Source organism: Vombatus ursinus, unplaced genomic scaffold (genome assembly GCF_900497805.2).
Source record: "Vombatus ursinus unplaced genomic scaffold, bare-nosed wombat genome assembly UNPS02014832.1, whole genome shotgun sequence".
In the NCBI taxonomy this organism is placed as follows: Eukaryota; Metazoa; Chordata; class Mammalia; order Diprotodontia; family Vombatidae; genus Vombatus; species Vombatus ursinus.
The window spans coordinates 76,777,470-76,792,784 of record NW_020954610.1 but is presented as its reverse complement, the minus strand read 5'-3'; the positions used below and the strand labels follow the sequence as shown (position 1 = coordinate 76,792,784).

Genomic DNA, 15,315 nt, shown 5'->3' with positions numbered 1-15,315 from the left:
TGTTTCACGCTCTTGTTTTTGTACCATTCTTTCCCCAGCACTAGGCCGGGCTCCAGATGATTATTATAAAAAAAATCAAAATCACCTTAAAAGAATAAAAATGGAAGAGATTTTTTAAAAAGATCATGCCACAACTCTGTAGCTAATTCTACATGAAGCGGTTCAGATGTGCTCAGAGCAATGGTAGGATCAAGTATTTGGCCTCCCAAGAGGCTCCCTCATTTGCACGTACAAAATAATCCAAATGATAATAATAAACGGTCACATTATAAATACCTTGTATTTGATGAAAAAACAACAAACAAAAAACAAACCCACAGAGTTCTTGTATGAATCCTAATTAAAGACAACATCACGTTCAGAATGATCACACCTACAGCTACGATGTTCAAAAACTAAAATCGCTTCTTTCCTCATCTTTAGTAGAGGTGATTATAGACAAAGGAGTCAGAAAGGGGGCGAGACGTGTGTGTTACCTGAATGTAACCTCTGAAAAGTTACTACTCTCCATTTGACTCAGACACTTAACTGGTCTCCTTCCAACTTAGACAAGTTGTGGATTCACAGATTTATTCCACACACCCTTTTCCCCAAACACCTTAGTTAAATGTGAATTCCCATGTGTGCTCATTTCCCATCTTCTATGGTGAATTGGGGAAGGGCCTGTTAAATGATGACACAGGCCACTCCTTGGTAAAAGTTTGCAGTTTTCTCTCCCAATACATCTTCTTTTTGTTGAGAACTTCCATTTTTATCCTGTGTTCCTCTTCTGCCATTTCGCACTCTCTTTCGATCTGCTGGATTTTGGCCACGTGCACTTCGTTCATCTGGATCAGCTGCAGCTGCAAAACGGACATTTGCTGATGGTGCTCCTCTTCATGCATCTTCTTTAACGCACTTTCCTGAGAGGCTCTGCTCCGGAAGTTTTTATGGGTCGTCATTCTGACCGCTGAACATGAAGGTTCAGGTTGAGAGGTCCCTTCACAAACTGGGAAGTGAATGAGTTCCTTCTCCTCCTCGCATAGTTCTCGACTTGAAACAGGAAAAGGTTCTGAAAGACAGAAGCAGAAAACAGACATTCAAAGGTTGCTATCCCATATCAACAGGCTGTAATGCAGAGGCCAGATTGGGAAGGGCAATACCAAAACGCCCTGGGAGAGATGCAAGACAAAGTGAATGGGAAGCAACAGAAAGTATGAAAATTTGAAACCATAACCATCAGATAAAATGGATTTACATAGAGTCTTTGCTTCAGTGCACTTTTGCCAGGAGGAAGAAAGTGTTTTCTCCATAGGATAAAGTTCAGGGTTTGTTTTTGTAAGTGTAAGTAAAGTCTAGAACTGAAGTTCTTGAGTAGGAACATCCTTCATTGATGCAACTCGGCAACTTGTCTGTAATTTATTGTTTCCCCTAAGACACTGAAAAGTTAGGTGGTTTACCCACAGTGACAGGATATGTCAGATGCAAGATTTGCACCCAGGTCTTCCTGTGGCCAAGGCCAGTCTTGTATCCACTAATCTGAAATTCATCTTAAATTTTAACAACAACCACAACAATATAACTAAGATTTTTACAGAACTTTAAAGACTACAAAGCTCTTTCTTTATGTGTGGTCTCTTTATATGCTTACAGCATCTCTGTAAGGTTAAGTGTTATTATTATCCCTGTTTTGCAGATGAGGGAATTAAAGGTGAGAGAGGTAAAGTGCCCCTCAGAGCTAGGAAGTATCTAAAATAAGGACATGGGGTTCCTATGGAATCCAAGTCCACTGCTGCATCCACTATGGCACCTAGTGGCCAACTGAAAATACATACATTTTTTTCAGGCTATTAACTAGACAGCCATTTTCTTAATGAAGCAATGAAACCTGGATGACCTAGAAAAGTTAGCACACATTCTAAACATGCCTAATGGCATTTCTAGTGATAAGTTGCTTCCCAACCATGGATTACATTACATTGCTTTTTGTAAGCATAAAGTCCTGATGAGAGAGGAAGGATATGTAGGCATCATTTTTCCCATTTTTTCAAGCAAAATACATAGAAATCACATCATATTTAAGGTGACATAGGAAGTCAATAGCAGAGAAGGGTCTCTCAAGCTCCTAATTCCCAGTATATTGAGCTATATCCAGTCTAAGCCTGAAATATCAAGAGATGATGTAAAAAATACAGCCCAGTTATTCTCTCACTACATAGTAGCACTAAGATCAGGGCACCTTCTTCATTTGAAAAAAAGGAGGAAGGTGGATAAAGCACCGGCCCTGGATTCAAGAGGACCCGAATTCAAATCTGCCCTCAGACACATAACACTTACTAGCTGTGTGACCCTGGGCAGGTCACTTAACCCCATTGCCTAACAAAAGCAAAAACCAAAAAAAAAAAAAAAAAAAGGAAGGGCAAGAATACAACCTTTGTGATACAGATGAGATTAAGGAAATAGGAATAGAGTCAAAGTTAAAAAAAAATTACAACCAATTAAACCAAGATATCACACCATATACCATAATAAGTTCCAAAAAAGATACATGACCTAGATATAAAAGGTCTATCATAAATTAGCAGAGCATACAGGATGATACTTATACAACAATGGATAAGGGGAAGAATTCATGACTAGACAAGACATGGAGAGGATTACAGAAGACAAAAACGGACAAATTTGATAGCATAAAATTGAAAACATTTTTGCACAAACAAAATCAATGAAGTTAAAATGAGAAGGGAAAGTTAACTGGGGAAAAATTTTTTACAGAAAGTTTCTCCAAAAGCAATCTGATATCTAAGATAGAGGGCAGTTAGGTGGTGCAGTGGATAGAATGCCAGACCTGGAGTTAGTAAGATTCTTCTTCCCAAGTTCAAATCAGGCCTCAGATATTTACTAGCTGTCTGACTCTGAGCAAGTCACTCAACCCTGTTTGCCTCAGTTTCCTCATCTGTAAAATGACCTGGAGAAGGAAATGGCAAACTGGACCCGCATCTCTGCCAAGAAAACCCCAAATGGGGTCACAAAGAGTTGGACAGGACTGAAAATGGCTCAACAACAATAACATATAAGATAGAAATGATTAAAATATATACATATAAGCACCGGCCCTGAAGTCAGGAGGACTTGAGTTCAAATCCGACCTCAGACCAAACACTTGACATGTACTAGCTGTGTGACCTTGGGCAAGTCACTTAACCCTGATTGCCTCACTAAAAAAAACAAAAAACAAAAAAAATATGAATAAAATATAAATAAAATAAACCCCTTATAAATAAAAATATATAACTATGTAAATAAAATATAAAAATATATTCCCCCAGGAAATGGTCAAAGAATATGAACAGGCAATCAGTTTTCAAAGGAAGATATCTACATAATCAACAATCATAAGGAGAAAAAAAATGCTCCAAATCACTAATAATCAAAGAGATCCATATTAAAAATAGTCTGATGTTATACCTTATATTTATCAGATTGGCTAAGATGACAGAAAAGGGAAATGACAATTGTTGGAAGGAATTTGAGAAGACTGACACATTAGTGAACTATTAGTGGCCCAGCCATTCTGGTAACTATTTGCAAGTATGCTCAAAGAGCTACTGAACTCTGACAGTGATATACTAAGCCTATAACTCAAAGAGATCAAAAAAGAGGGAAAAGATTCACATATACAAAAATATTTGTACCAGCTCTTTTTGCTATAGCAAAACACACACACATACAAAACTGGAACCAAAGGGGATGCCCATTAATTGAAGAACAGCTAACGAAATTATGGTATATGGCTGTAGTGGAATATTACTGAGCCATGAGAAATCGCAAAAGGGAAACTTTCAGAGAAACCTGATGTAGAGTGAAGTAAACACAACCAAGAGAACCTATTTATACAATAACAACATTGTAATAACAAACATCTTTGAAAGACCTGACAACTTGATCACTATGATGACCAACCAGGGCTCCAGAGGGTTGATGATAGAACAGACTACCCACCTCCTGCTGGAGTGCTGGATTCATGACATGAGACATATATCTTTGGGTAAATCAAATGCGTGGATTTGTTTTTCTTTATTATTTGTTACAAAGGTTGTGTTTTTTTTTTCCTGGGTGGGGTGGGGAGAGATTTGGAGGAAGAAGGAATCTGCCAATAGTTTTGACAAAAAAGAAAAGCAGGTTCTATGAAGCATTTTTTAAACTGCCCAGAAAAAAAAACCAGAAAGAAGTTCAGAAGAAAACAGAAACAGCACAGCTTTGAAAGAAACATGCTAAATTAATTACAGATGTTTTAAAAAAAATGGGCTATACATAATAAAACCATAATTTCATATGTAATACTCCTTTTCTGTTTTATTTTGTATATGGAAATGCTCTTTTTTCTGGAGGGTGGCAGCATTTGTCAAGTACAGAATAAAAATAAATTCTGACCAAGCACTTTAAAGAGTAAGTAAAGAAAAATATTAAAGGAAAATATTTCAAGTCCATCACAGAAAAAGGGGAGGTTCACCTATGTGGCAAAGAGTACTATGCTCTTGTAAATAAACTAGGGATTATCTTATAGGAGAGGAACAGAAGGCCCTGTAGACCATCTCTATCCAACAACACTACTCTGGAGTCTCTGCTCCACTCTTTGCAAATTGTTGTTGATCAATGACATCATGAGGGTGATGTCATGAATTGCCCATGAACTGGATTTAAGCCAGGCAGGCAAAGTCATCAGCCTCATTCTCTCCTCCAGAGTCATAAAGATCTGTGGCAAGACAAAAGTCAAGATGACTGGCGATAGCGAGGGGTACAAATACAGTCTTGGGAAAGGGTGACAGGTCACAAGAAAGCCCAGTTACTCCATACTCCTCAGATACAGTAAGCACTTTGCAAATCTTAAAGCGCTATACAGATTCTAATCTTATTCACTGTGGTTTTTATTCCCACACCAGAAAAGGGCAACATGCCCACTTACTGAAATAATCCTATAAGAAATCTTAGTGGGGCAGCAAGATAGCGTAGTGGATAGGGCACCGACCCTGGAGTCAGGAGGACCTGAGTTAAAATGTGGCCTCAGACACATAACACTTACTAGCTGTGTGACTCTGGGCAAGTCACTTGACCCCAATTGCCTCACCAAAAAAAACAAAAAAAACAACTTAGCAGACATTAAGAGTTATTTCCTGGGACCAAGGAAAAGTATGACACAAAGAAAAGTTATCAATGTATCATATTAAGTATAAAACAAAGAAAAACTTCCATAATTACTTAAGCAGATAAGTGGCAAGATTGTATCCACTACCATCCTTTTTTTTCCCTGCTACCATTCTTAAAATAGGTAGGAATAATTTTTATTAATATAGCAAAGAGATCATATTTAAAACCAAGAATTAACATCATACTGCCTAGAAAAGTTCCCCCTTAAAAATAAGCACAAGGTCTCCTGCAACTAATACCTGCTGAATATAATAAAGAAATGTTGATCACCATGATCAGAAATAAAAAAGAAATGTTATAAATGTAGAAAGTAAGAAATAATTTCACATTATACAGACAACATTAATATAAACTTAGAAAATCCAAGAGAATAACTTAAAATGACAAATTCAAAATATACTCAGCATTCTCTGTCATTATAATGATTAAGTTTGGCTCCAGGAGGAAATAAGAAATTGCACCACCTTCCCTTCTTTGCTGAATGGGGCGGGGGGGAGGAAAGACTGTGAGTGTAGAACCTTCCACATGTCAGACTTATTTGATGTGTTGGGCCGGCATTGTTGAATTGCCTTATGTTTTATTCTTTGTTAGAACAGATAATGAACGATGGAACATATTTGGAAATGAAGGTGATGTAAAAACAAAATATATCACTTAAGAAAATTTTAATGAGCAGCAAGGTTGTGATAAATAATTAAAAATCAACTGTATTCCAATACACTAACAGCACCTAGATAGAAAATACAATAGAAAAAATAATGTGATAGAAAATATTTAATATTTAGTTATAAAACCCAGTAATAAGCTATTTATGTAAATAGAAATATTAAATTCCAGTGGGAGCACTAAATGAAAGGATTATTAAATGGAGGACTTATTTTATTATGCCTGGGAAGACTAAATATTCAGGGCGATTTAATGCAATTGATATTGCATACTTAAGGCCCTATGGGAAATTTTAAAGAATATGAAAAATTGATAGTGAAAATTATCTAGAAGGAGTAAGAATACTAAGGAATTTTAAAAGGAAAAAATTATATCCTTGCCCTACCAGACTTCTTAATCTTAAGAGTTGCTTAAAATTCTTCAGTGGTTCCTATTATCTCTAAGATAAAAAAAACCAAACTCATCAGCCTAGAATTTAAGACCCTCTGCAATCTGTCCCCAACTTACATTTCCAACCTTATTTCACTGTTTTTCCCTTTACTATTGTGTGATGAGATCTCAATTCAATCAGCCAATTCATTGATGATGCCTTTCAACTTTGTTCCTAGAACCTGACAAGTATGCCATCTCTGTTGCCATTTAAGTTGGCATCGAGGTGGCATAGTGATAGAGGACTGGGCTTGGAGTCTGGAAGTCCTGAGTTAAAATATTACCTCAGATGTTTGCTTCCTCCCCGTGTGACCCTCAACAAGTCATTTAACCTGTCTGCCTCAGTTTCCTCAACTGCAAAACAGGAATAATAGCACCTGCCTCATAGGATCGCTGTGAGGAACAAAAGAGATAATATATGAAGCACTTAGCACAGTGCCTGGTACATAGCAGGTGCTTAATAAATGCATGTTTCTCCATCCTCCCTGCCTCCATGTTTTCAAATCATTGAGAAAAACACTGAAGAATATAGGGTGGTATTCAACCAGGGACCTCTCTATAGTTTGAGATCAACCATAGAGAAGGCTTGTTTCTATACTTTATAACACATGCAATAAATTGCAGATGGGCCAAAGAAAAAACATTTTTTTCAAAACTCTCACTAAAAGGTAGAGGAAAACAGAAATATTTAGCATTTACATTGCACCTTAAGTTTTGCAAAGTACTTTATGAATATTATCTCATCAGATCCTTACAACAACCCTGGGAGGTAAGTGCTGTTATTATTCCCATTTTGCAGATGGGGAAACTGAGGCAGGCAAAGGTTAAGTAATTTGCCCAGGGTCACACAGCTAACAAGTGTCTCAGATCACTTATGATGAACTCAGATCTTCCTGCTTCTAGGACCAGTACTCTATCCACTGTACTACTTAGCCGCCTATTTTATCCCATTTTAAGAAGGAAAGATAAATTCATGACTACTGAAAATATGGAGGATGTCAGATAAGACATATTTTAATGGATACTTCTTCAATACTTTGAAAGATTTGTGATCATGCTTATTCTTTAAATCAATGCACATCACAACTTCATTATAGTTTAGACCAGTTTCAGGATTTACCCTGGTCAAAAAAGTCATCACTTAGGAACGTCTCTCTTTTTCTTTAAACTTGGCTAGGTTGGTGATGAGATGATGGATTCTTGGTCCATTTGTCAAGTCAATTCTATTAGCATTTCTAGCTTGCTAGAAGTTTCTCCCTATTGACAGGAAGATAAGGTCAGCTCCATGCCAGAATGACGTAGTAGAGCTGCACTTCAGTATTTTATTATACACAAAGAAAAACATGAAAAAAATGAGAAACATATATATATATCCAAAAATACTAACAATCTGTTGGTTTTGCTTAGCAGTTTGTTAAAAGGGATGTTTCAAGGCTAGGGTTGGGGGTGGAGTGGGAGGAATATATTGGCAAATGAGTTTAATATAACAAAACCCTAGTAGGCATCAATTTAAAAAATTGTTTTAAAAGGGCCAATGAAAAGTCCAGACATGTAAAAAGATATGCCTGATGTCGCCAGTTCCATTTGCTAAGTGGTCAAAGGAGATCCCCTTCTTAGCAGAGAGGTGATGGACTAGAGGTATTTAATGAGACATATAAATTAAGATATGGCAAATAGGAGGATTTGATTTGTGTGACTATGCTTATTTGCTCCAAAGAGAGAACTTTTATTTTGATGAGGGGTTAGGAATTGGGGGAAACGGCAAATTAGTGTTAGAGATACTATGAAAAGGAAGAAAAGAAAATGACATCAATGAATGATTGAAAAATAAAGAGAAGAAGAAAGAAGTTCAGAAGGCACCAGATAAGGAGGGACATATTGGATCTACCATATAAAATTTTTAAATATAGAAAATCACACTATGTAGCTATTAAAAAAGACCAAAAAATAAAAGAAAACTATGAAGCCTAATATTAGTGAGATATTGTTGAAAGCCATTAACATTAGTTTAGTCTCAGCTCCTAGCATATAGTGTTTTACAAACAACAGATGTATAATAAATATTTGTTGGACTGATTCCACGGGAAAATGTGTTCCAGGTTCTAAATAACTGACTTACAAATAGCTTTAGTTTTAAAAAACCCAGTACCTAAGTTGAGGGTTTCCAAAGCCACAAATAAATATTTTCTGGTATTATCCTAAAGAGGAAGGCATCTCTGTATAGCCATTTCTTTTTGCCTGTTACTTATCTACAGATATTTTAATAGTTCAGTGATTACTACTAGCCTTTTAAATTGTGATACCTAGCCATTATTTTTGTGTGTGTGTGCAACAATTCTTCCTTTTCCTTAGATAAGTACTTTATGACATGCTTGTCAAACAGTTATAATTCTAGGAATCAGGAAAACCTGAGTTCAAATCTAGACTCAGACATTTACTAGCTGTGTGACCCTTGGGAAGTCACCTAAACTCTGTCTGCCACAGTTTCCTCATCTGTAAAATGGGTATAATTGCATCTACTTCATAAGACTGTTGTGAGGATAAATTGTGATTCTATTTGTAAAGCATTTAAAAACCCTTAAAGTGCTATGTAAATACTAGAATTATAATCGCTCTTTAAAAAATTAAAATTAATTTTCTTTGAGAATTTTTGAGATCCCTAGGGTATTTTTGGGGGGGTGAGGCAATTGGAGTTAAATTACTTGCCCAGGGTCACACAGCTAGTGAGTGTTATGTGTCTGAGGCAAATTTGAACTCAGGTCCTCCTGACTACAGGGCCAGTGTTTTATCCACTGCGCCACCTAGCAGCCCTCTAGGGTATTGTTAACAGTTGGGAATCACTGAAGAAACATTGCAATAAACTGTGGAAATGCTCATTTTCTGCTATTTAATAACAGGGCAGATCCCCTTTGAAGAATGCCTGTTTCCATCCTTAGAATGCCTTCTGATGCATCATGCTAAATGATATAATCACCAGCAGTCCTTGGGTAATTAAATAAAAAATTCTCCTATTTTTGTAAGTGTCTGTAGGACCTGTAATAAGATATCACAAGGATAAAGGGCTGCAAACATATAAATCAATAACTTATTCTAGCATCTGATTCTTTCCCTTTGCAACAACACCATGGTCCCCAGCTTTCAATGGGGAAAATCAAGAACCAACATCAAAGTTTGTGTAAAAACTGGGGACATTGGGCAGGTAGGTGGCACAGTGGATACATCATCAGCCCTGGAGTCAGGAGGATATGAGTTTAAATCCGGTCTCAGACACTTGACACTTACTAGCTGTGTGATCCTGGGCAAGTCACTTAACCCCATTGCCTAGCCAAAAACCAAAAAAAACCCCAAAACAAAACAAAAAAAAACTGGGGACATTACACAAAAAATGCAGATGGCATCCCAATGAACAGAGCAAGAGGTAACAGGAGCATTTATACCTTGGTTTGCTGTGTCAGGGTGGTATTCTGACTCTTCTTCCGGAGGACTCTGTAAAAAGTAAATTTGCTCAGGGAGCATGCTGGCAATCTTCTCTTTTCCTATTCCCTGTGTGCTTAGAAGCGGACTAATGCTCCGTTTTACCTTCTCTCTCCTTTCATGTGCCATTATCTTTTTGGTCCGTGCTTTGATGTTTTCCCAACACTTCTTCAATTGTTTGAAATCTCGTAGTGAGACGCTTGGTTGAGAATTGTACTCATGGGCGAGGGCTTGCCAGGTCCTCTGTTTAAGTGCAATTGTCCTAGCATCACTTTTCTTACATTCAAGCACATATTTATACTTTTCCACTAATGCAAGCAAGATACTCTTTTCCAATTCAGAAAAGTATTTGGCAGGTTTTATAATTTCGTTGTTTTGCATTTTCTACTCTTTTTCTCCAGGCAGTAAGAATCCTGTAAAAGGAAGTTTTAAACAATAATTATATGTTCAACTAAATCTTCAACAAATTATTTTATCCTAATCATAAGTAAAGACCTAAATTTATTATTTTATTTTTTAAAATTATTTTATTTCATTAAATATTTTTTTAACAATCTTTTAAAAAAATTTGAATCGCAAAATCTCTCCTTCCCACCTCCTTGAGAAGGCAAGCAATTTGGTTATTGATTATATATGTAAGTCATGTAAGTCAAAAGGAGTCATGTAAAGCATATTTCCATATAATCCATATTGCAAAAAAAACACAAAGTAAAACAATAAAAATAAATAAAGTAAAAAAAAGTATGCTTCAATCTGCATTCTGAGTTTTTCAGTTCTCTCTCTGGAGGTAGATAACATTTTTTCATCATCAATCCTTTAGAATTGTCGTGAGCCATTGTCTTAATCAGAGCACCTGTCTTTCACAGTTGATCATCCTTACAATATTATAAAACCCTAAATTTAAATGTTTTCTTCTCTGCTAAAGCTTCTATTAAATAAGAAAATATATGATATCCTTAAATTTATCCATGTTCAAAATATATCTTTTTAATTAATAATAATAATTTAACACATGGGGTTTTAAGGTTTACAAAGAATTTTACACGTAACTTATTTTATATACATTTCTTTTCACACATACAACACTATAAATTAGGTGCTGATTGACTTGCTAATAAGTGTCAACAGGAGAGATTTGAACATAGGTCTTAATGATTCCAAGTCCAGCAATCTATCTTCTACACTACACAACATCATCTTGCATTAGTCTTTCTTTGTCTGGTGAAAATTATTTCTCACATATTACAGCAAATAAAATCAAATAAGATTCTCTATAATCTTACTAAACCACAACTTTTTTTAAAGAGAGAGAGCTTGTTTTGCGTAATGAAAGACCACTGAATTTAGAATCCCAACACCTAGCTTCAAGTCCTAGCTCTTACACTAGTACTCCAGTTAGAGAGGAGATGGGAGTTCCAAAGCTTCTCTAATATGGAAATATGATGAGTTTCCTGATGATGAGGTTTCTTGAGGACATGATGGAGTCGAGGAAAATAAGTAAACCTGACAGGACGTGAAGAAATGGTTGTCTTAGGAGTCTTCCTTAAATAGAGGCTTTCGAAGGCCTTTTTTTAAAAATTCTTGTCTTCCAGCCATTCAGTCCTCTGATAGAGGGCCAGGGTGTAGTGAATGTACCAATTAGGTGGGAGGCTTCACTAGCTGTGTGACCCTGGGCAAGTCACTTAACCCTGTTTGCCTCAATTTCCTCATCTGTAAAATGAACTGGAGAAAGAAATGGCAAACCACTCCAGTGTCCCTGCCATGAAAACCCCAAAATAGGGTCATGAAGAGTCAGATACAACTGAAACAACTGAACAGCAACCACAACCAAAGCTCACATGTATCTACATATCTATATTTATATCTATAGCTATATACACATATGTGATATGTAACAGATATAAAACAGTATAATATATACAATTTGTGACATCTGTATAATATAAAACATGAACATATAACATATATTTAACATATATAACATATAATAAAATAAGTAAAACAGAATGTAGCATAAATAATGTTGGCATAATTGATGACAATACCCATGTGTAATAAGCGGCAGCATGCATGTGTAATACGTCACTTATTATGTATGGGTAATATGCTACACATAACCCATGGATAATATATGTAAGCAATATATTTGACAAGATGACTGGCCTGGGAGCCCTCTTAAAATGATGGCTTTGGAAGGAGCTCTTTGCCTTGCATTCAAGTACTTCAGCACTCCAGCATTCCAAGCAGAGGGCAACATAGTGTAATACTGATCTTTTCCTTTCTTTGGACTGCAGACTATACTTATCAACCACTTGACTTGTATTTTTCCACAGAGGCTATTCCCAATATTCTTGGTTTTTCTCAAACTCTCCATAGCAGCACCCTTTCCCTGCCATCTTCTCAGCTGAGGACCTCAGCTCATTCTACACACACACACACACACACACACACACACACACACACACACACACACACACACACACACGGCTATTTACTGAGAGCTGCTTCTTCTACCTTCCTCCTTATCTCGATTAATTCAGTCATCTTTTCCCTCCCACTATCTCCATCTTTGCCCCTAAATCACCACTTCTCCTTGCGAAGGCAAACTGTTCAATATACACCCTTGATTCTATCTCTTCCAACAGATTTCCCCCTCCAGCATCCCCATTTTCTCTAATCTTCTGTCTCTATCTACTGGCTCCTTTCGTTCTCCCTATAAACACTCCTATGTCTCCTCCATTCTTAAGAAACCCTAACTTCATCAAAACCATACCCAATAGCTATCATCCTGGGTCTTTCTTCCCCTTCTTGGCTAAATGCCTTGAGAAAGCTGCCTACACTCCCTGCCTCTATTTCCTTTTCTTCTATTCTCTTCTAAACCCTCTGCAATCTGGTTTCATCATTCAACAGAAACTGCTCTTTCCAAAGATAGCAGTGACCTCTTAACTGCCAAGTCTAATGGCCTTTCCTCAGTTCTCAACCTTGAATTATCTGTAGCATTTTGACACTACTGATCAGCTGCTACTCCTGGACACCCTCTTCTTTCTGGGTTTTCATGATGTTGTTCTCTCCTGGTCTTCTCTCACTGTCTGTCTGACTACTCCTTCTTAGTCTTATTTGTTGGATCTCATCCAAGTCATGCCAACCAACCATGGGTGTCCCCCAGTGCTCTGACCTAAGCCTCTTTCTCTTTTTGCCCTATATAATGTCAATTGATGATCTCATCAGCTCCCATGAGTTCAATTATAATCTATGCAGATGATTCTTTTATCTATACTTACAGCCCTGTCTCTCTCCTGAGTTACAGTTCCACATCACCAACTGTCTTTTAATGTCTTAAACTGGATGTCCCATAGGCATCTCAAATCCAGCATGTCCAAAACAGAATTCATTGTCTTTTCCCCTTCCAAACCTCTCTATTACTGTCAAAAGAACCACTATCATCCCAAGTCATTGTCTCAAAATCTGTCTTGACTCACTCTCATTCCCTTGCTCCACATACCAAATCCATTGCCAAATCTTTTTATTTCTACTCGCACAGCACCTCTTGTATACTCCCTCTCCTACAACCCTCATTCAGGACCTAATCACCTCACACCTGAAAAGGCCTTTTCACTGGCTTTCCTCCACATCTGGAATGTTCTCTCTCTTCATCTCCCACCTCTGGTTTCTTTCAAGTTCCAGCTAAAATCACACCTTCTACTAGAAACCTTTCCTGATTCCCCTTCTACTGCCTTCCCTCTATTTCCAGTTTATCCTGTGCTTATTTATGCACAATTGTATGTTGTCTCCCTTTTAAACAGTGAGCTCCTTGAGATCAGACACTGTCTTTTGCCTTATTTTGTATCTCCAGTATAACTTAACATAGCACCTGTCATACAGTAGGCACTTAATAAATGCCTTTTCATTTATTCATTCATTTTTCAGTGAAAGAAGTATCTCATGGATGAAACCACAGGGTCCTGAAGTACTGAAATATAGTACCAATACAGGTTGGAGGTAGGAGGAAATTTAACTACCTCCACATTTTAAAATATTATAAAGAAACAACCATCAAAACTACCCAAATAAAAAACAGACCAGGGGCAGCTGGATGGCACAGTGGATAGAGTACCAGCCCTACAGTCAGGAGGACCTGAGTTCAAATCTGGCCTCAGATACATAACACTTACTAGCTGTGTGACCCTGGGCAAGTCACTTAACCCCACTGCCTCACAAAAAAATTCCCCAAAAAATAGACCAGTGGAACAGAATAGGGATCCCAGAAGGAGAACTAAATAAATTAAAATTTTAATATATGAGAAACCTGATAAAAACAAAATTTGATGAAATAATATAAATGTTACAATAATATTATTAGATACTATAATACATAATATAATAAAATAAACCAACTCATTATATTCCTTAAATTAGAAAAATAAGTTAAAATATTAAAACCCACAGTGATGGGCAGGGCTGTAGGAAACAGGTACACTCATATACTATTGGTAGCAATACAAATTGATCAAATGTTTCTGTAGAATATGGGTTCTTAACTGCTTTTTGTATCATGGATACCTTGACTGGCTGGCAAAGCCTATGAACCTATTCTCACAATAATGTTTTTAAATGCATTGGAATAAAATACGCAGGATTCCAAAGGAAATTGATTACTGAAATTATTAAAACAACAACAACAATCACCAAGTTCATGGACCTTGAGTTAAATACTCCTGCTGGAGAGTAATCTAGCAAGTGGTAGAAAAAGCTATGAATTGGTCATATCCTTTGACCCAGTAATCTCAATACTGGGTATATATCCCAGGGAAATTAGCCAAAAGAAAAAGGGCCTACTTGTTCAAATGTGTTTATAATAGTGCTATTTATAGGACCAAAACCTGGAAACATCCCAGACGCCCAACGGTGACAAAATGACTGAACAGACTGGTCACTGCAATAATGCACTTACTAAACCACCATTGAGAATGACAAATAGGATGATCATCCTGATGTATGGAAAGTCTATGTGGAATAATGCAAAGTGAACAGAGTAGGACAAAGAACTCTATGTACACATTGCTTGCAACCATATAAAAATACCATTAGCTAAGAAGACGTTATGGAGTTAGGCAAGAGTTGCTATTGATATCGGAAAGTATGTTTATTTTTTCATTTTAAAGGTCACTAAGTGCAAAAAATCATTTAAAATATTGGAAGCAGAGAAGAGAGAAAACTTTAAAACAAAGGTTAGATCATGAAAACATATTATATTCAAAACAGGAGTAACAAAAAGCAGAGAGACACAAAAGCTGAGAGAGAGAGAGAGAGTTAACAAGCTGTCACAAAGCTTCTTCCATGTGCCAGGCACTGTGCCAAGCCCTAGGGATATAATTTTAAGCACAAGGAATTCCAGCATCTACCCTCAACGAGCTTACTGTCTAGTAAGAGGAGATAACAAGGGAGGTGAAATGGGGGTGGGGGATGGGGAAGGGGGGGTAGATGGGAACAAAGGGGGAATAGTTGCAAAGTCGGGAGAGTGAAGCACAGCTGGTCTGGTCCCTTCACCAAAATGGAACT

At 37.0% G+C, this 15,315-nt stretch overlaps 1 protein-coding gene across 1 annotated transcript; it reads right to left on the bottom strand.

The window, feature by feature from the left end:
• Nucleotides 1-323: 323 nt before the first annotated feature.
• Nucleotides 324-10,137, bottom strand: LOC114026101 (myb/SANT-like DNA-binding domain-containing protein 3). The gene is made up of 2 exons (XM_027839730.1): nt 9,720-10,137; nt 324-1,051 (listed from the first exon to the last, which is right to left on the bottom strand). Exons 1-2 carry the CDS (start codon nt 10,135-10,137, stop codon nt 642-644), a joined length of 828 nt encoding a protein of 275 aa, XP_027695531.1. The 3' UTR covers nt 324-641.
• Nucleotides 10,138-15,315: the final 5,178 nt, after the last annotated feature.

Bases quoted from the DNA above. Each gene is read 5' to 3' on its own strand.
- LOC114026101 (XM_027839730.1), bottom strand. From the start codon at position 10,137: ATGCAAAACAACGAAATTATAAAACCTGCCAAATACTTTTCTGAATTG. The intron at 1,052-9,719 runs GTATAAATGCTC...TCTGTCTTTCAG, and splicing joins CCCTGACACAGCAAACCAAG to AACCTTTTCCTGTTTCAAGT.